At 36.5% G+C, this 22,940-nt stretch overlaps 1 protein-coding gene across 9 annotated transcripts in view; it reads right to left on the reverse strand.

Annotated features, from left to right (window-relative positions):
* DMD (dystrophin) overlaps positions 1-22,940 on the reverse strand; it is a 2,324,635-nt gene that overhangs the window by 631,499 nt on the left and 1,670,196 nt on the right. For all 9 annotated transcript variants that reach the window (XM_045994540.1, XM_045994546.1, XM_045994545.1 and 6 more), the window contains one exon: positions 19,869-20,101. In XM_045994540.1, the coding sequence (XP_045850496.1) occupies positions 19,869-20,101 (233 nt within the window). The remainder of the gene's footprint in view (positions 1-19,868; positions 20,102-22,940) is intronic.

Below are 22,940 nucleotides of genomic sequence, written 5' to 3' on the forward strand. Positions count from 1 at the left end.
TATGCTATTTTGAATAACATAAGTTAACATTCTCTATTTATTTATTTGACAGACAGAGATCACAAGTAGGCAGAGAGGCAGGCAGAGAGAGAGGAGGGAACAGGCTCCCCACAGAGCAGAGAGCCTGATGCGGGGCTCGATCCCAGGACCCTGGGATCATGACCTGAGCCGAAGGCAGAGGCTTTAACCCACTGAGCCACCCAGGTGCCCCAAGTTAACATTCTCTAAACTGTGCTCCTCAAGATGTTCCATACAAACAAATTCCATGCAGAAATGCTGAGCTAAACAGTGCTAACATTCCTGCAGGACTTCTCAGTGACTTTGTTATGGTGATGTACACTACAGATCCCTATGACGGGCAAAGTCTATGCATGTTTCTCAGTTTATTTGACTTTTTCATGAGGAACATCTGTTAATATCTGATGGAGCTAAAGTCTGAGGAAATCTTGAGATACTCTAGCCCCTAAGAACAACAGTGTATTTCCTAGTGAAAATCTTAACATTCATCATTTTCCATTTTTTTTTTTTGCAGCAAAAATAGACAAGTGAAATTATGAGAGGCACGAGGGGCTGTTTCTGTTGGAGCATGTGGTGATGAAGAAGGAAAAGTCTAGGGGCCTGGGCCTTGGGATTGTGCTTCAATAAAGACAACATGTATGACCAAACACATGCAAAGCAGCTTTAAGATGAGAGGAGAAGGGCAATACAGACAAGGGGGGAAAAACCATAAATGTGCTCTTTTAAAAAATTTTATATTAAATGAGCCACATTACTCATTTTCCTGTTTGATCATGTTAGCAGTGGTAATCTTTTAAGTGCTTACATTTTACCTTGAACTCTGTGGGTGTGTTTGGATCTTTATAATTCAGAATATTAAAACTGATGACCTAACACTATGTATATTGATGCTAATGGATCTCTTCCAGAATATGGCAGGCTAATTAAGTTATTGTCAAAGTAACTGCTTTCTCTTTCTTCAATTAGAAAATATATAGAAGCAAAAAGAAAGAAATGGATAATATCTATTTTCCTTCATTTTATTTTATTGATAACTGAAATAAATTTAAACACAGTACATGCGTGTTACAGCTATTTACAGCAGCACTGGCCAACAGTACTTTGAGCAGGGATGGAAATGTTCTGTATATGTGCTATTCAAAATGGCAGTCGCTAGTCACACGTGCTATTTGAAATGGAGCTAGTGCAACTGAAGTGATTTTTAAACTGTAATTAATTGATTTTATAATTATTTTTTAAATGATGGAAATGGCTTATATTTTTTTTGTATTTTTTTTTCCCATTTTGTTTATTTTTTCAGCGTAACAGTATTCATTCTTTTTGCACAACACCCAGTGCTCCATGCAAAACGTGCCCTCCCCATTACCCACCACCTGTTCCCCCAACCTCCCACCCCTGACCCTTCAAAACCTTCAGGTTGTTTTTCAGAGTCCATAGTCTCTTATGGTTCGCCTCCCCTTCCAAATTTTTTTTTTTTAATAAACATATAATGTATTTTTATCCCCAGGGGTACAGGTCTGTGAATCGCCAGGTTTACACACTTCACAGCACTCACGATAGCACTTACCCTCCCCAATGTCCATAACCTCCTCCCCCTCTCCCAATCCCACCTCCCCCCAGCAACCCCCAGTTTGTTTTGTGAGATTAAGAGTCATTTATGGTTTGTCTCCCTCCCAATCCCATCTTGTTTCATTTATTCTTCTCCTATCCCCCTACCCCCCCATGTTGCTTCTCCATGTCCTCATATCAGGGAGATCAAATGGCTTATATTTTGATTTTGGTTATACAACTGCATATATTTGTCAAAACTCCTAACTATACATTTAAAAAATGAATTTGACAGCCTATAAGCAAACATTTAATAAACCCTACTTAAAAATAAAACAAAACCAGGGCACCTGAGTGGCTCAAGAGGTTAAGTGTCTGAGTCTTGGTTTCAGCTCAGGTCATGATCTCAGGATTGGGGGATTTTCCCCAAAACAGACTCCTGCTTAGTGTGGACTTTGCTGGAGATTCTCTTCCTCTCCCTCTCTCTCTGCCACCACCCCCCACAGCCCCCCACTCCTGTGTTCTCTAAATAAATAAATAAATAAATAAATCTTAAAAAAAAACAAAATCAAGACAATTATACCAAAAATTATTACAAAGCAAAAATTGTTGTCAATTTTTAAACTACAATGTCGAAACCTTTTTATTCATGTGGAAAAATAAAACCTTCCAGGGTTAACTAAATAGCATATTAAGTATATTAAGTATGAAATAGCATTCTATTCTCTGTAATTTAAAGAAAAGAGCAAGTGAAAAGTCCTGAGTAAACACTGTAGCATAGGCAACAGAAGCATGTCTTTCCACAATCACTCCCTGGGACAAAAGATGGGTAAGAACTATGTATCAGTATTCTTCATCTTTGGTTCAGGACTTGAAAAAGATGCCTCTTCTTTCTGACCACGATGGTGTCTGATCTGGTATCTACTGTCATTCTGACTTTCTCCCTTTCAGGCTGCTTTCAAGACTTTTTTCCTTGTCCTTAGTTTTCAGAGCTTAATTATGATGTGTCTTGCAAGGATCTTTTTCAGTTTATCCTGTTTGGGGTTCTCTCAGCTTCTGGAATCTGCATGTTTATGTCTCTGGTCAAACTTGAGAAGTTCTTGACCATTATTATTTCTAGGACTCTGTCAGCTCCAATCTTACTCCTCTCCTTTCATAACTATGATGGCACAGTATTGGATCTTCTGTCCCATAGGTCTCCGAGGCTCTGTTCACTTTCCTCTATTTTCTCTCTGTATTTCAGGTTGGCTAGTACTCATTGTTCTACCTTCCAATTCACAGCTCCTTCTTCTCTCTCCCCTCCACTTGGCTGTCAAGTCCACCCACTTAGCCCTTTATTTTGGTTATTGCATTTTTTTTTCAGTTCAGAAATTTTCATTTGGGTCTCCTTCAAATCTGTTTCTGCTGAGATTTTTTTTTTAGCCATTTGTTTAAGTGTTCGTGATTGTTCACTGAAGCATTCTTAGGATGGCTGCTTTAAAGTCCTTCTCAGCTAACTCTATCATTTCTGTTTGCCCTGGGTTGGCATCTAGTGATTGTCTTTTTTTGGACTCAGCTGGAGATCTTCCTGGTTCTTGTATGATGAGTGTTGTTTTTTTTTTTTAATTGAAACTTGGACATTTCCATCCTATGCTATGAGGCACTGGATCTTACTTAAACCATCCGTGGAAGCTGGCCCCTTCATCCCAGCAGGGGCTAAGTGGGGGGCTGGGGCAAGAACTTTCTCTTTCCTGAGAGGTGGAGGCAGGCAGAAGTCCAAACTCACCATGCAGCCTCCCCTCGCACCATGAAGTCAGAAGGCCCATTACCACCTGGTGCAAAGCTCCAGCTCTTACAAGTCCTTGACGGTGGGGAAAGGGGTGTTCCAGTTCTTTCTCAGGGTTTGGCTGGAGTACAACAGTTATTGTCTAAAAGGTTGGTCTTAGTAGGCTACCTGTTTCCTGATCCTTCGGTGAAAGAATAGATTTTTAATTTTGGTTTGTCTGTGCCCTTTGGCAATTCTGAATTTCTGGCTTCTTCAGTTCTAAGTCTGGGATAAATGAGGCAAGAAGAAAACCCAGGGAGCTCAATGCTTTGTCACTCTGTGGATCTGAAAATCTGGAGTTGGCCTGCCTTCTCTCTACCTTTGTAACAAATGCTGGAATCTTCTAGGCTAGCAGGCAGAGGACAGAGGGACCCTGAAAATCTGTGGTGTTCCAGATGGAGATGTTGTAGGAGCGCCACTGCTTCAGGTAGAAAGCATCATCCACCATACTGACTGTGTCTGGGAACTGCCGCTCCATGCCTTTGCAGTAGCAACATCTTACTCACTCTTACCCATATTCATGTACCCCAGAAGCACGATCTTCCCATTGGGCTTCCTCATCTTCTGGCAAGAAGGCCCCCTCCCACTCCCTTCACCAGTCTGACCAGTGTATCCTGGGTGCCACTAGAACAGCTGGTACCTGCCCCCAGATGGCTTGGACCCCAGACCCATGAGAACCCAGACTCCTGGGAACCTGTACTCGTGGGGACCCACCGGGACTTTCCCATTCAGACACCTAGGAGAATGGAAGAGGAGGCGCTTCAAGTTTAATTAATTCAAATATAAATAGCCACATGTAGCTAGTGACTCCTGGACTGGACAGTGCAGATTTAGAGAATTATACACAACACATATTGTTAATTAGGACGTTACTCCTTCAGAATAGAGGAGGGAATATAAACACAAAGCATTCAATGTCCCTCTGAAATTTACATTGTTTTCAGGGACCTTTGCAGGTTGTGATTATAAAGTAACAGAAGTGATGTCTACTACTACACATTATTATTATTATTATTCTCTCATGTTCACACCTCCCTGCCATCTCTGTGAGGAGAAAACTAAAACAGGAAAACAATCAGATCATTTTTATCTAATTAAAAGTGTTTAAGTCTGAGGAACAATATACATCTCTTGAAGTTAGGAGTGGTCATATGACACATTTTGCTTCAATGCCCTGGAAGCAGACCACTTTTAATGTGGGGAGGATAGAAAAGCTTTTGTTTACCTTTTAAATGTAAGCTGGCACCTGATACATGCATTTACTCTCCCCATTTCCCGCTTTTCCATTTTAAAACATAGCCACAGAGCTTAGATGTGGTGTAGCCATCCTGCAACCACAGGAAGGAATGGAACCACATGTTAAGGATGGCTGGGGATGATTGAAGAAGGAATTGGGGCATATCATTTTTGAGACTGCTGGACCTACCCTGGAAGAAAGAATTTTGGAGGTCTTGGTATGTGAGAAAATCTCTTATATGTAAAAGCTATTATAATGGGGATTTTTGTCATATATAGCCAAACCCAATCCTATCAGTATGAATTAGGGTTAAAAAAAAGATTGTCTAAATTTTTTTTAGATTTTTATTTATTTGACAGAGAGAGAGATCACAAGTAGGCAGAGAGAGAGGGAAGCAGGTTCCCTGCCGAGCAGAGAGCCTGATGCAGAGCTCGATCCCAGGACCCTGAGATCATGACCTGAGCCGAAGGCAGAGACTCAACCCACTGAGCCACCCAGGCACCCCAGGATTGTCTACTTTTAAAAATTCCTACAGTCGGAAATTATAACTCTTTTTGTTAGATGTAGTAAATTTAATTCCCAGAAGCCTTTCATTCATCACTGACAAAAAACAAACAGAAATCATGCTGCATTTAAAAGTTAAAATATGCATATGCCTCCATAACAGAAATGTTAAAATTTAAATGCTAAGTCATCTGTGAAGATTAAATAAATAATCGTTTCTAAAACAACCAGCATTTCTTTAGTTGATATAGCAAAAAGAAAACTATGCCTTCCTTTAAGAAAATTTAAATTCCTCTCAAGGGTTAACATGTAAAAATGTAAAAGGCCAAATGACAATAAATGTTTATTTTTTAAAAGATTTTTATTTATTTATTTTGACAGGCAGAGATCACAAGCAGACAGAGAGGCAGACAGAGAGAGAGAGGGAGAAGCAGGCTCCCCGCTGAGCAGAGAGCCCGACGTGGGGCTCGATCCCAGAACCCTGGAATCACAACCTGAGCCGAAGGCAGAGGTCTTAACCCACTGAGCCACCCAGGTGCCCTGACAATAAATGTTTAAAAAAGCAGTTTAAGACAAAAGAAACAGATTTAGAAGAAAATTTATGGCTAATGGACAAAATAATTCTGCGGTGTGTATATGGACCACATCTTCTTTATCCATTCATCTGTTGAAGGACATCCCGGCTCTTTACAGTTTGGCGACTGTGGCCATTGCTGCTATGAACACTGGGATACTGATGGCCCTTCTTTTCACTACATCTGTATCTTTGGGTAATACCCAGCAGTGCAACTGTGGGGTCATAGGGTAGCTCTATTTTACTCAGCCAGCTGAAAGGATGAATACCCAACTTTTGCATCAACATGGGTAGGACTAGAGATTATACTGGGTGAAATAAGTCAAACAGAGAAAGTTAATTATCATATGGTTTCACTTATTTGTGGGACATAAGGAATAGCATGGAGGACATTAGGAGAAGGAAGGAAAATATGAAGGGGAGAAAATAGAGTGGGAGACGAACCATGAGAAACTATGGACTCCAGGAAACAAACAGAGGGTTTTAGAAGAGAGGGGGTTGGGGGGCATGGGTGAGCCTGGTGATGGGTATCAAGGAAGGCACAGATTGCATGGAGTACTGGGTGTTATATGCAAACAATGAATCATGGAACACTACAGCAAAAACTAATGATATACTGTACGGTGAATAGCATAGCACAATTCAAAAAAAAAGGAAAAAAAGAAAAAAATTATTTTGCAGTGAGTCACTGATTAAAAAGACCAATATAGATTGAAGTTATCAAAATAAATTTCACAGAGCAGCCAGGGATAGATTTCAAAAGCTTCAATGCTCTGACAAACCAGTCAACTCTACATTTCTAATCATTATAATCAACTTGAAGGAGTGTGAAGGAACCCTAAGTCATTGGTGACGTTACCTCATAATTGGATTTGGTTAGAACTCACACCTGCAAATGGTTGCACCATTCTCATCTACAAAGTTCTTAACGCTAAAAATAAAATACATCTTCATTTCGATTTAGAGAACACTTTTACTGTAAAATCTCATTATATGTAGCTTCTTGCCGGCTTACATTCTTTCCATCTGCTATTATCTGCTCCCAGTAACTGTCTTCTTGTAGTGCCTAACACCTATTATATAACTTAAAAAAAATAAAATCAAACTTGGGAAGTGTAGTAAAATGGTGGTTTGATTTTTATGTCAAATTTCTCAAGGGGCAGTTGTGGTTCTATCTGCGGTAGCTTTTTATGATTTTCACATAATGTGACATGACAGAAAAGCTTAGCCTCAACGGAGTTGCTACAGATTATTTTCTCTCTCACCATGGTCTCATTCTTTCAGATTTAGGGGGAAAAAAGCATGAAGGAGTTAAGTGTAAGTTACTCTCTTCTCTCCACTTTTTTTTTTTAAAAGATTTTATTTATTTATTTGACAGACAGATATCACAAATAGGCAGAGAGGCAGGCAGAGAGAGAGGAGGAAGCAGGCTCCCGGTGGAGCAGAGAGCCCGATGTGGGGCTCGATCCCAGGACCCTGGGATCATGACCTGAGCCGAAGGCAGAGGCTTTAACCCACTGAGCCACCCAGGCACCCCTTCTCTCCACTTTCTTAAGTAGAGATTTATCTATATACTTTTTCCCAAACTTTGTCCATGGCTTTACCTTTTATTATTTCTAGTTGGAAGGTTTAAAAATAATTCAAGAGCTGAACATAGGTTAAATCAGTTTGGCAGGGAGGGTAAAGTCTATCATTATAAACTTTATTCTGTTTGAAAGGAGAATATGTCAGGTAAATCAAAGCATTTCTATTTTTGGCATAAATCATACAAAAGATATTCTTTCCCTGAATAAATTATAAGAAATACATAATTCTTGAATATGATACTACTTGTTTACACAGAATGCAAAACATAAAGATAAGGGAATCTGGAAGGATTTGTGAATTACTAAAATTATGTTCACAGTTATTTTTATAAATCTAAAGAAGAATAAACTCACATCACTCTAGAAACCCTGGCATTATTTTTAGAGAATTCATAAAATATCACAAGACTATAGTCAAATCCTACTGCTTCTATTTCGAAAACAATGCAGCTATGATCATCCTTGGAAATTTACTGATCATTTAACTTGATTACTAACACTGATACTAATCAATTAGTGAAAATCAAAAACATTAGAACATATTATACAGAAATAAATTTTCATCCCCAGGTTACTGGATAAAAATTAACAATACAGGGGTGCCTGGGTGGCTCAGTGGGTTAAAGCCTCTGCCTTCAGCTCAGGTCATGGTCTCAGGGTCCTGGAATCAAGCCCCGCATGGGGCTCTCTGCTCAGCAGGGAGTCTGCTTCCCCCTCTCTCTCTGCCTGCCTCTCTGCCTACTTGTGATCTCTGTCTGTCAGATAAATAAACAAATAAATCTTTAAAAAAAATTAACAATACATGTGAAAAGAGAAATCTAGCTTAATTTCTTCTCTAAGAGAGAGGCAGGCACATACTAAGAGGAAGGAAATAAATGATTCTTTCATTCAATTTAATATATATGATTAAAACCACCATAGCATTTTTTTTCTTGTGGCAATTACCTCTCTTTGCCTTTTATGCTTTCCTCACAGAATATATACTCTAAAATTAGAACTCATATACTTTTTTATTTTATATTTTAAGGTTTTATTTAAATTCCAGTTAGCATACAGCATAATATTAGTTTCAGGTGTGTAACACAGTGACTGAACACTTTCATACATCACCCCAAGCTCATTACAAGTGGACTCCTTAATCCCCATCATCTATTTAACGTATCCCCCTAACCTTCTCCCCTCTGATAATCCTCAGTTTGTTCTCTACAGTTAAGAGTCTGCTTCCTGGTTTGCCTCTCTCTTTCCCCTTGGGTCTTTTGCTTTGTTTCTTAAATTTCACATATGAGTAAAGTCATATGGTATTTGTTTTTCTCTGACTTATCTCACTTAGCACAATACTCTCTAGCTCCATCCATGTCATTGCAAATGGCAAGACTACATTCTTTACTATGGCTGAATAATATTCCATTGTGTGCATACATATACATATGTACATATATACATATACAAATATATATATACATATACAAATATATATATTATAGATATATACTTTATTCATCTGCCAATGGTCACTTGGGCTGCTTCCATAGTTTGGCTTTTGTAAATAATGCTGCTATTAACATAGGGTTGGATGTATCCCTTTGAATTAATATTTTTGTTGAGTACCTTTTCATGTATTTGTTGGCCAATAGGATGTCTTCTTTGGAGAAATGGCTATTCATGTCTTCTGCCCATTTTTTAGTTGGATTATTTGTTTTTTGGGTGTTGAGTTGTATAAGTTCTTTATAGGTTTTGTATACTAACCCTTTATCTGGTATGTCATTTGCAAATATATTCTCCCATTCCATAGGTTGGTTTTTAGTTTTGTTGATTGTTTCCTTCTCCATGCACAAACTTTTTATTTTGATGAAGCCCCAATAGTTTATTTTTGCTTTTGTTTCCCTTGCCTCAGTGGACACATCTAGAAAGAAGTTGCTATGACTCATGTTAAAGAAGTTACTTCCTGGGTCTCTTACCAGATTTTTATGATTTCGGGTCTCACATTTAGGTCTTTAATCCATTTTATTTTTGTGTATGGTGGGAGAAATTGTTCCAGTTTCATTCTTTTGCATATTGCTGCCTGTTTTCCCAGCACCATTGGTTGAAGAGACCGCCTCTTTCCCATTGGATGTTTTTCCTGCTTTGTTGGAGATAATTGACCACATAGTTGGGGGTTCATTTTTAGGTTTTTTATTCTGTTCTATTGGTCTGTATGTCTATTTTTGTGCCAGATTCATACTGTTTAGATTACTACAGCTTTGTAATATAACTTGGGGTCTGGAATTGCGATGTCTCCAGCTTTGCTGGTCCTTTTCAAGATTGCTTTGGCTATTTGGGGTTTTTTGTGGTTCCATACAAACTTTAGGATTGTTTATTCTAGTTCTGTGAACAATGCTATTAGTATTGTGTTAGGAACTGCATTAAATGTGTTGACTGCTTTGGGTAGTATATTTTAAAATATATATATATATAAAATATATATATTTTATATATATATATATATATATATATATATATATATATATATATTTGTTCTTCTGATCCATGAGCATGGAATGTCTATTTCTTGGTATTGTATTTAGTTTCTTTCACCAATGTTTCATAGTTTTCAGAGTACAGGTCTTTCACCTCTTTGGTTAGGTTTGTCTGTAGGTATCTTATGTTTTTAGTGCAATTATAAATGAGATTAATTTCTTAATTTCCCTTTCTATTGCTTTATTATTGGTATTTTGAAATGCAATAGATTTCTATATGTTGGTTTTGTATCCTGTGATTTTGCTGAATTCATTTAGCAGGGTTTTGGTGGAGTCTTTGGGTTTTTTTTAAGTAATACACCATTTGTAAATAGTGGAAGTTTTACTTCTTTCCTGCTGATTTGGAAGGTTTTTTTGTTTTTTGTTTGTTTGTTTGTTTGTTTTGTTTTGTTTAAATAGGGGAAGAGACACAGAGAGAGAGAGAGAAAATCTTAATCAGGTTCCACACCCAGCGTGTATCCTAATGCTGGGCTCAATCTCAGAATCCTGAGATCATGATCTGAGCCAAAATCAAGAGTTGGATGTTTAACTGACAGCCTATATATAGGGATCCCTGGATGACTTATTTCTTTGTGTTGCCTGATTGCTACAGCTAGAATTTCTAGTACTATGTTGAATAAAAGTGGTAGAGGAAAAGCTCTCAGTTTTTCCCCATCAGGGATGATATTAGCTGTGGGTTTTTCATAGATGGCTGTTACGATGTTGGTATGTTCCCTCTAAACCTACTTTGTGGAGGGTTTTTATCATGGACAGACGTTGCACTATGTCAAATGCTTTTTCTGCACCTACTGAAAGGATCATATGGCTCCTATGCTTTTTTTTTTTAAATTAACGTGATATATCACAATGATTGATTTGTGAATATTGAACCATCCTTACAACCCAGGAATAAAACCCACTTGGTTGTCATGAACGATTTTTTGAATGTATTGTTGGATTTGGTTTGCTAGTATTTTGTTGAGGATTTCTGCATCTAAGTTCATCAGAGATATTGGTCTGTGGTTCTCTTTCTTGGTGGTATCTTTATTTGCTTTTGGCATCAGGGTAATTTTGGCCTCATAGAATGAATTTGGAAGTTTTTCTTCCTTTTCTATTTTTTGGAATAGTTTGAGAAGAATAGGTATTAACCCTTTAAATATTTGGTAGAAGTCACCTGTGAAGCCAACTGGTCCTGGACTTTTGTTTGTTGGAGCTTTCTGATTACTGAATCAATTTTGCTTGTTATCACTCTGTTCAAGTTATCTATTTCTTCCTGTTTCAGTTTTGATAATTTACATGTTTGTAGGAATTTATCCATTTTTTCCAGGTTGTTCCACTCGGTGACATACAGTTTTTCATAATATTCTCTTATAATTGTTTGTATATCTGTGGTGTTGGTTATTTCTCCTCTCTCATTTGTGATTTCATTTGGGTCCTTTCTCTTTACTTTTTGATAAATCTGCTAGAGCTTTATCAATTTTATTATTTTTTTCAAAGACCCAGCTCCTGTGTTTGGTCCCTAGCCTAAATGTGATAAATTTTAACTAGATGTGCTCTGGTCTGCTTGTGAAATGAGACCTGTCACCACCTCCACCAAAACTGAGACCTTGCAAAACTCTCTGGGAGATGTGGTGTGGGCAGAGGTTTGTGTTGGTCTTCTGGGGGAGGGACCCACCACTCTGGGACTGAGGCTAGTGTGGCTGGGTAGGACCATTCCACCAGAGAGCAGGGGAGTGGAACTTAGCCTAAGCAATTTTGTAGCCAGTGTCTGCACTGTGCTGCTTCCGGCAGGTGAGTCTCTGTTTATGCTGAGAGAATAAGGAAGAAAATGGCACTGGCCAGCTTGTTTGTTCCAGGAGAGGCACCTCCAGGAATTCTGCCTCTCAGGGACAGGCTTGAAGAAGAATGAATAATCTCTCCACTGTGTGCCCCAGCCACTCTTTTCATCTTGTTTCCATGCTGTATGCATCCTTGCTGTTTGCCTAACTTCTCTCCAGGAGTAGCACAGTGCCTTCAAGGTTCTATCCCAGCCAAGCCCCCTGACCTTTAAAACTCTAGACTTTAAGTCCCACTGGTTGCAAGAACTCAGGGAATCCAGCCCCTCTCATTTTCCAAGCCAGTGGCTATGGGGCAACATTCTCCTTGTGCATTCCCCTGCATCCCTTTCTCCCCTAAACCAACTCTCTGCACTTCCTACCTTCCTCTATGTGGCCTTTTCTCGCTTTAGTGGTGGAGTTCATTTTGTCAGTCTTCAGGTTGATTTCTGGGGGTATTTAGTATGATTCGATAGTTATCTAGTAGTGTTCATGGGATAAGGCAAGCCTAAGGTCCTCCTACTTCACCACCATCCTCTTCTCTCTGCCTATTCTTTTTAATCCCCAGGAACAGATAACACTGATATCCTTCACCAGCAAGTGTTCAATAAATAAAAGATGAATGAAAACTTAGTCTTACACCAAAAGTCCTTTAAAGTTAGTCACTATATCTCTAATGAATCTGAATGACATTGTAACTCAGGTCTCAGAGCAGGCATTTGAGAGATAAAATATATTCATAGTATTTATTTTCATTGCAAACTCCTAAAATATTTATCTCATATGTATGTTTATATACATAATATACATTATGTATATATATACATATAGTATATATACTATATGCATATATACATAATAAGTATATATAGATATACTATATGTATATATATACATAATGCATATTATGTATATATACATATATACACTAGTAGTTATGTGTGAATATTGTTTTATCTTAATCTCAATTATTCACTAACACACATGGGAAATCAAATTCAAATCCAAGTTCCTACTCCACTATCTCTTTCCAACATCATTTCCTAATAGTCCCTTGTCTGTACTTAGCACGCTTTGCAACACGGGTTTTCAAAGACAATTTGTTGAACTGAGGAATGAATGAACAAAGAATCATGCACCTAGCATTAATATTACCTACCATTACCCTAACATTAAGTGCAACAGTAGGAGGAACTTACAGTATTGCACACTACAACTGTAATTATAGATTTCAAGGACCCCAAATATGGTGAAATGAAAAGCTCCCAAAGCAGATAATAACATTCAGAGTATAATAGCATTATATAGTTTTCAAAAAAGATGAAAAGCCATTGAGTTAGTTATATTAGTTATATTGCTTTCTAATAAGACAGAGAAGATCACATATTTTAGGTATTTTTATGAAAATAATAAAAGCCATTTCATGTAAAGGATTTATTTATAATCAAGCAAGGAAATTTTGAAGTAGAATTCACTATTTAAAAACAATGACAAACATAAATTTCCTTATCAGAATTCCACTGGTATTTTAGTGAAAACACAGTATACTGGCTTTTATCAGGTATTTTAGTGAAAACACAGTATACTGGCTTTTATCAGATATCAGTAAATATCATGGTTCAGTTTTACTTGATAGGTTTTGACAGAAAATTTTACAGTGAAATGAATGGAAATGTATTTAAGATATGCATTTCCATTCACAGACTTTGAAAAATGTAGTTTAGTAAAACTTATGTTTATCTTTAGGCCAAAAAGTGTATGGTATCACTTTCCACAAAAAGGTTATTATGACACTTCGAGAATAGGATTTTTTTGTGTTTGCAACTCTATGACCTTCATCTTTAGGGGAGTTTATTTTATCATGACCATAGTATAATCTAAATCAAATTGTGGACAGTGACTTATCCTTAGATCCTTCCATGAAGATAATAGTGAATTTGGCTCTCATTAGGTAGGGAGAGAAAATTGTATGCATGTGGAGCAGTGATTCACACAGTTATGAGACTTCTACAGGAGACATATACATTTGTCAGAAGATAATTGCAGTACCAAATTTGAAAATATTCTCAGCCAAACATATTATAACATTATTCATCATAGAATATAACACACACCTTCTATATGTGGAAAGACGACACCCTCTGGAGTGTGTTTCTTATGCAAGGTTGTATAGAAGTACAAAGATGAGATGTCATGGGCTGGATGGTTGTTAAAAGAAAAAAAAAACCCAGAATAATCAATCTCCTCACCCTAAGATGACTGTGCTACAACTTGTGAAGTCTGTTGGATACCCGTGGAAATAAACTGTGCATAACTTGTTTTAATTTTGGTAGAGAAATGAGGAGATGCTTAAGAGATAGGGCATCATAAAAAAAGAAAAAGAAGTAAGAAACATTCATAAATGTAATGATTTACATTAGGGCAATTACATTCATTAAATCACCCTACACCAATTACCTATATTATCTGTAACTTTTCTCATTTGTTGAATAAGGGAAACTATTTGCAATATCCATTTTGCTGCTGTGCTCATGACAGCAGAATAACACCAAGAAATGTTCTGTTTTGCTTTGGTTTTAGTGTGAACAATGCCTTTTTTCCCCAACACTGTTTCACCAATCCTTCTGGGTCCATGCTAGACAAGTTTTTTTGTCTTAAGATTGTGCCTGAAATTCCCATTGAAAGTTATAATCAGAATAATTCTAAACCCATTCAATTGCTCTTTGTGTAGATACAGCCAGAGTTAAAAAAATAATCATGAAACTTTTATTAAAGGCTTTGACCTTAACAATAAAAAAATTAAACACACCCAAGTAATTATTTTCCATATAAATATAGACTGTATGTACTGAAACTGCTTATTCAATTTTTGGATAATGAAATCTCCCAGATAGAGGTGTAATGTATAGTTAAAAATGAATCTTGGCAATGCTATCATCATCTTGTCCAGATTGGCCAATTTTTCTCAACCCCAACCTGGAGAGGTCTTATTACAGGATAAAACTCCTTTGCCGAGTCAATTCTTTACTCAATACAGGGCCCGTGGTTTAGATTTAGTCATGAATTACCCTGAACACCTGGCCAAAATGACTTGAAAAAGACTATAATTTATTTAGCACAGGCAATCAGATACCAGCAGTATAAAAAAATAATGATATCATATGGCTGCTAAATCTTATCTGTTGATAGCAACACAATTCCCCACTGCCCCTTGAATTTGCCATCCACCTTTCTTATCTCCCCAACCTCTCTCTCCCTCCAACCCTTCAACCCTTTTTTCATTTCTCCTGTCCTCCCTCTCTTTCTTCCTCTCTAATTTTCTTTCCTTCCTTCCCTCTTTCCCTCCTCTCTTCCCCTCTTCCTTTGTCTTTCCCTCCTTCCTTTCCCAAAATGGTCATATTTTCAGTGAAAAACTATAGACATATTTTCCCTTCATTTGATAGATTGTCAGTAAAAGAAAACTGAATAATTGTCAAAACAATTTTGTCTCAATTTTACTTAAACATATGATGAAATAAAAAGAGCATTTCTAAAAATCAGACTTTTTTGATACGAAACTAAATTACAAATCACATTCTGCTATTAATTCACAATGTCAGGAAATCAACTTGGAGCTTCATGTATGTTTTACTTCTAAAGGTTTAATTTGCATAATTTGCATCCCAATTCCTCTACAATATAATGGTGTATTTTTTTACTCTCTAAAGTTAAGCAGTCAAGTTGCTTAATTTTTTAAATGGCTGCATTTTATAAACTTTAAACAATTTATAGTTGTCATTTTAATTTCTACTTTTTTGCTTAATATAATTCACTTAGTAAAAATTATTTTTTTTTAGTAAACATTACTTTTATTTCAAAATAGTGGCAGCCCAGTTTTCCAAACTAAGAACTTAAACAACTTAAGTGAAAGGAAAACAGAAGCTTAATATCAAATATATGATTTCCAATTCCAGGTCTAGAATTATAAAGAGCTAACTTATTCAAATATCTGATCCTTCTTCCCTTACTGGGAAGAATAATTCAATCACTCTATGTCTAAAAAATGTTATTACAACTTCTTACCTAACTTATGATGCTTCATAGCTACAATTAAAATCCCAGATTTCAGTCTCTATTAAAAATAAAGCTATTGTTTCACATTTCATTCCCATTATCCATCAAGCAATCAAAATTTATTGAGAACCAGTATGTGCAAGGGTCAAACTTAAATTTAAGGTCCTGAGGCATAAATGGTCTTTATTTCAGGTGTTCCTGTAGCAAATGGGAAATAGATAAAGACACTGCTTAGATCCCATCATCACTTCCTACAAATCCCCTTTATTTGTGCCATCCTCCATCCTGTTCTACATATTCTTGCCTGAGTTCAGAGATATTTATTGCTTATTGGCTGCTCAGCATCTTTTCCCCTTTCTATTTTCAACAGATCCCCAGTTTCTTTGGAGGGGAACAACCCCTCCCTCACTGTGAGGAGTTTTGGAAGGAGATGGTTTTAAAGCAATGTTCTCTGCTCTCCTCTAGCTAAGAGCTGGGTGTGTGACCCAAGCAAGGTCAACTGGACACCCTCTTCCAGGACTTTGTATTCTGAACAGTTAAACAGTATACAGAAAAAAGAGGATCGCAAAGACAGCCTGGAGTAGGTATTATGAACCAGATGCCCAGATGTGCTCAGGCAGCTTTTCTTTTTCTAAGCCTTTCCCACTGCCTTCATACCAGTTCCAGTGCATTCACCTTCTGATTTAATCAGAGGATGTTTTCTGTTGCTTACATTCAGAAAACCCTATTGATAGTCAACAAACTACATCTGATGATTTTACCTTTTTGTTTAAAATACTTCAAGCATTGCCACTGCCTGCAGGCCATAATCAAAACTCCTTGTTCTAGCAAGGAAAGATCTCCATTTCATAGCCCCATCCCTCTCTATCCAACTTCATCAATTTCTTCTTCACCCCCTTAATTTCAGCCATATAGAATCACAATTTATGTAACACACTACATTGTTTTCCACCTCAGCAAAAAGTAGAGTTTGTTTCTTCTGCCAGAATCACCTTTCTGTTTTACCTACCTGATTATTTCCAACTTGTTCTTTAATACGTGGCTTAAGTTTTAGCTTCTTCAAGAAATTTTTCCTGACCTCCATTTTCTTTCCTGGCTTAGTCAGGTGCCCTCTTCCTGAAGTAAGGCCCCAGATTATTCCCTAAACATGTCCGGGGAGGGAGAAACCTGCAGTGGGGACCCTGGAATCAGACTGTATGAGTTCAAATTCCACTGTTGTCTCTTTACTACTTGACCTTGAGCAGATTATTTAACATTACTGTGCTTTAGTATCAATCTCACAGTGTAGTGAGCATTAAATAATGCATGTGAAGTACTTAAAAGTGACTAGCATATAATTAGTGTTAAACATGTGCTAGGTATTATCCTGTAATTTATTTCTATTAGTGTTGTTATTGCTCTTTTTTCCTTCACCTGCTTTAATCTATATTATCCAAGTCTATAGTTATCAGGCACTTAGTAATAGCTCAATAAAAATTTGTTAAATGAACATATAAATAAATAGTCACTGATAGTGTTTTGCAGTTTATAAAGTCCTTTTGAAATATTACCTCATTTCCCACACTTCAACTATTAAAGTTAGGATTGCTTTGTTTAAAAGTTCACATAAAGAAAAATGTTTATTCCCTGATATTATAGTAAATACATCCTAAAACTAATCTCTTTTTTTGTCCCCCTCACACCTGTTTAATGTTTATTTATGGTCATTTTACTGACCATTTAGTGATAGAAAGCTCTAAAAATGAAGAACTTACAATGTCTTTAAAACTCATTTTTTTAATATAAGGGGGAAAAGCAGGAAAAGCACTCCATTATTCAGCAAGAAAAGGCAAATTTTATATATATAATACTTATATGTATATCTCTGTATACAAATGATATACATAACTCTATCTCATTATATAACATTTAAAATATATAAAATTAAAAATTTAAAAATTATGTGTATCTATGATACACACACATTTATATGTATATGAATAGACTTATCTATATACATGAAATATATATGAAATATATATATGTGAAATATTTATATATATATGAAATAGACTTATTAATTCTTTTGCTTATTTGTTTTCAGTAAGCAACACAAGGTAGGAAGCATACAATATATACAATGCCATATATATATATAGCATTTGAAAATTCCTGGCTTTCTGTGACCCTGTGACCCTAGGCATGGCACTTAACTTCTCTGAATTAATTTTGTATCTATCTTTAAGACTATCATTTTGAAGAGGCATCAAATTAGTGGTCATTTTGGAAAAAGACAACCTCATTTTTCTAAACGCTACTGAGCAGGTAGATTCTAAAGTAGATCCTAAAGGTTAGGATCACAAAGGAGTGTAGATTCCCTCTCCCCCTCTAATACCCAGTGGCTTTTACAAGAGGCCATAATGCCAGTGGCAGAATGGGGTGTAGATGTGGAAACAAACTCTTATTTTCATGCAATTCTATTATATGACAAAGAATTTACATGCTACAAATGCTGTGAGGAAGCAGACTTAAAATCTAATATTAATTACTAACATTAGTTAAGTACTTTTCAGTAAGCAAAGCAAATGGGAAAGCATTTTTCATATACTACCTAATGTAATCCTCTTAACAACCTACAAGGCAAAGATGGTATCATCATTCACATTGTGGTTCAGGGAGGTTGAATAACATACCAAAGGTCTCCAACTGTAGGAAATGAGGCAAGCTTTGAACACAGGTCATCTAACTACAAAGCCCTTGCTTTAAGTACTGCAACATATTGTTTTCTCTGGCTAGTAGTAGTCTTGGAAGTATTAGTATAACTTGATATGAAACTGTGTAAGAACATAATCTCTTATTTCTGCATGTATTGGCGCAGTGAAACTGTAAATGCTTAGCACTGTGTCTGGCACAGACTGTATATATAAAAACATATATATCACCAAATGGTAGCCACATTTACATTAATACTGGCAACTATATATGTAGTAAGAATACTTAGGCTTAGAAACCAAACAGATTTGGATTTGAATCTTTTCTCTGCTACTTACTAGGAGTATGGCATCTCAGTGACTTGTGCTGAAGGATGTACCTACTAATACTTGTTCTAAAGGAGGAGTGAAGCAAATTATACATATTTATATAAAAGTTACATATCTTTATATACACGCATGCCCATCACTATGTGGGGAATATGAATGTGAACCCGTGTATCCAGGAAAGGAAACCAAGATCCAGAGAATGAGTTGACCACAATCCTGTCATTTACAAATGACAAGGAACACTTACTTCATATCTCCTGAGTTTCAAATCAAGGTGCTTTAAATGCAGATTGCTTACTAACCACTTATTTTTATTCCTACTGAATTGCTAAAGTTCATTTTACAAAGGAATCTGTCTGCCTTACTCCCCGCTTTTTCAAAAAGTATTTCTGTAACAACTAAATCCCTTCAATGCAACTTATTACCTCTAGAAAAGATCTGAAAATCATTTACCAGTGAAATAACTACAGCACATAAATATTTCAAAGAACTATTTTTCTTATTCATCCAGAAATATAAAAGAAACACAGTGTATTCATTTTAGCTAGGTCAACTAGATTTATATCAATGTATTCCTGTCTCTAACTGATATCATGGTTTTGCGGAATGGATTCCAAGAGGCTGATGAATGCAATCTTTATATTAAAAACATGTTTATTTGACTGTAGCATTGCATAAATACCAATATTAAGATTTAAGGTATTTAAAAATGTATCACATTTGGTACTTTTCTTTTCTAAAAATTTGTAGCTAAATTTCAAAGATATTCATCATTGTAGGAGGAAAATTGGCACAGACAACTCAGAAGAGTGAATAACCAATTCCCAGATTATTATATTTGATTCTGTAATATATTGTGGCTGCAGGCTGCCAAAACAAACAGTTTAAATGTAAACAGCTCAGTTGAACTACTTATTTGATATTAAATAGATTTTTTAAAAACTGGTTGTTTAGTGATTTAATTAAGCCAACTATAATTGCAAGGTTTATGGTTTTTTTCTTTGTATCATTCTGTTTTAATTTATGGGTTTTTGGATAATTATATGATTTTTTTCTTGATCATATTTAGGCTATACAGAGTAGAGATAGTGTGTTGCTGACAGAGAAAAGCTGCCTAAAATCTGGTGGGAATATGTTTAGAAAGAGTGAACTGACATGTGAACGATCTTGACTTTAATGAAAAATCTCAACCAGGTTTTATCTTTTCCCCCATACCTTCTGCTTGATGATCATCTCATTGATGTCTTCAAGATCACCCACCATCACCCTCTGTGATTTTATAACTCGATCAAGCAGAGACAGCCAGTCGGTAAGTTCTGTCCAAGCTCGGTTGAAATCTGCCAGAGCAGGTACCTCCAACAGCAAGGAAGATGGCATTTCTAGTTTGGAGATGGCAGTTTCCTTGGTAACTGCGGGTTGTGTCACCAGAGTAACAGTCTGACTAGGAGCTAATTTTTTTTTTTTTTGCAAAAAAGGAAAAAAGAAAAAAAAAGACAAATTAGAAACACAAGCAAAGAAGCCAATTTCAGTAACAACAGAACAAGCTTAATTAAAGTACAACAATTTGAGCCAAAGTATTATTAATTATGTTATAAATTTTTCTCCAGCAACATGAATATTTTACACAGTACTACATGATAGGACAATTCAAGGACTCACACTTTTCATTAGTATACATTTAACAATCTTTCAAAATGATTTTGCTTATTCTAATGGCTGGACGATTAATTTAACTTAAATGGTCCTTCTCAAATAACACTTACATAGACTGTGGAACTGGTAAAGAAAAAAGTATTCAGACTTTACCAGGTGGGAAAGTTTTACTTATTTTTTCTCATTCAAGATTAAAAAAAAAAGCAAAAGTCAAGTTTGAATAGATTTTATTTCCTTGGCCAGGAAGTAAATTACCTTGGAGTTGATCCTAGGGAAATCAAAGCCAATGAAATGTTTTTGTCTTTGCTCTGTATTTTATATTGGGAATAGTTTCTGATATTTTTTTCCTTTTCTTTCAGACTGGTCATAAAGTGACTGGCAGTAGAGAAAACCCAAGCTATATAAACCTATAAAATATTTTCTACTTGGATATGAAACAGTATTTCCAGGTTATTAAGAAATATTAAATAGATATTAATACTGTGGAACACTATAGTATAAGATTGCACATGGCAATTTTTAAGATCCAAAACTCCTGAGTAAAAACACTTAGGAGAGAATCCTTCTCTCTGTCCCGGGAGCTCTGTGACCTTTGTTACATTACTTAACCTCTCTAAGCTTCAGGTTTTCTCCTCAGTAAAGAAGGGACAATAACAGAGTGAATGTTAGAGGGGCAGTTGTGTGGATTCCATGATTAATATATGAAATGTACACAGAACAGTGCCAGAAAATAACAACAATATTAGCACAGTTTCGGACACTGGTTGGTAATAATGTTAGGTATCACTATTTTTATAAGAATCTGATGAAAAAGAAAAACAGTGATGAATGAATATAACAAGAAGTTGCAGATAAGGGGTAGAAATAGGTGAAATAGTTGGGAAAAATCAAAGGTCTGTGTGTGGTCCTTTATTTACTAAAGGGGGCAGAGCTTGCTAGTGTGAATTGTTATTAAATACCAACAAACAGCTGGGTAATAGAAGGTGAGTGATGAGGGGAACAGAACACCTCATCTGGTTTAAAGTCCAGTCTCTGAAGCCTACCACAGTGAGGAGACCAGTAGCAAAGAAATAATGGACTACGTAGTTTAGAAGGGAAGCTTTGAGAGAAAGCTGCAAAGGACAACATCTTAACGGGAGACCTGAGGGCCATGGACAAGGAAGGAAATGTTCTAAGAACATGAGAAAGGTGCCATGTGTGAATTCCATTCTGAGGTGGCCATAAATCACTTTTCATGGTTGTATTACTTCCTACATTTTAAAGGCTGTCTTTTTCTGAGAGAAGATGATGAGGGAAATGGAAGGATGCCTCCTCTCTCTCAAGCTTCTCAGGGACAAGGGATTCCTACAGCTGGGAGAAATAATCTTGGACAAGGCAGAAAGAAAGGAAAAAGGTAGAGTGTTAGAATAAAAAGTAATGGCAAGAAGTAATGATGGAAAAACAATGACACTGAGAAGGAAAAGAAGAAACAGTTTCTTGAGTCTCTCTCACTACTGTTAGGCTCTTTCTAGAAAGAATGACATATAATCTGCAGCAGAAATAGCATCTTGTGATCCAACACTCCTACTAGGAATCATGTGGGCCAACAGGATCTAAAAATCTTAAAAGGGATTCCAAGAGAGGAGCCAAATCCCTGAAGAGGATGCATGGGTAAGGATTTTAAAAAGAGCTAAATTAAAACATCACTGGGAGAGCTAGCTGCTGAATGCCTGGCTGACTAGAAAATATGGACAAATTGTTCTTAAAATAGACACACAGCAGATATTGAGGTAACGTATAGTACTTTGGGATGATTTCAAAGTTCTGGGAAGTGTCAGACAAAGTTTTCTCCTCCTCTTCTTCTTCTTCTTCTTCTTCTTCTTCTTCTTCTAGCTTGACTTACTGAAAATTTGACCCTCAAAAGAGAGTAGAAAGATTTTTTTTTCTCTAGATTTACTTCTGACCAACAAAGACATGCCTAATGAAGTGGAAATGGTCATGTCATCTTAAATTTCAATATAGTGAAAGATGAGAATACAGAGAATTATCAGATTTCAACTGTTTTGAAAAAAGTCTATTGAAAAGAAAGGCTGGAGCCAGAGACTGAACAACAGAGAATGATTCAAGATGACTAAAAAGTACAGACAAATGACATTGGAATGATAATAGCACAAGGTTCTCCAATGAGGAAAAAGAAAGAAGTAGCACCAAGCACAATATTGGCTGAAACAGATTTACAGAGAGATTGAAAGGTCAGCTAGGTAGTCATGGATGTACCCAGTCATGGGCAGGTGATTTAATTTATTAACCAGTCAGGCCCTTCATTGCTGGTCTCCTCTCCTCCAGCACTCAGCATCTGAAAACACCTCTAAAGCAATGGGAAAGGGAGGAGAGTACCAGGTACCTTCTGCTCACTGCTCTACCTCCTACACCTTGCACAGGTACTGGAATACTGTAGGTGCTCAACTGATGTCCTCTGAATAAATGAATGAATCTAAAAACAAATCCATGCACAGTAAGATTTTGAGTACACTTAGAGGTCTTCTACCCAGGGGAGCCCTAAAGGACAACAACCTCAAAGGATGATATCTCGAAGACTAGAACACAGAATATTCCTAGGCTCTCACTGTTTAAGTCATTTTAACTATTCTCAGA

Source organism: Meles meles, chromosome X (assembly GCF_922984935.1).
Source record: "Meles meles chromosome X, mMelMel3.1 paternal haplotype, whole genome shotgun sequence".
NCBI lineage: Eukaryota > Metazoa > Chordata > Mammalia > Carnivora > Mustelidae > Meles > Meles meles.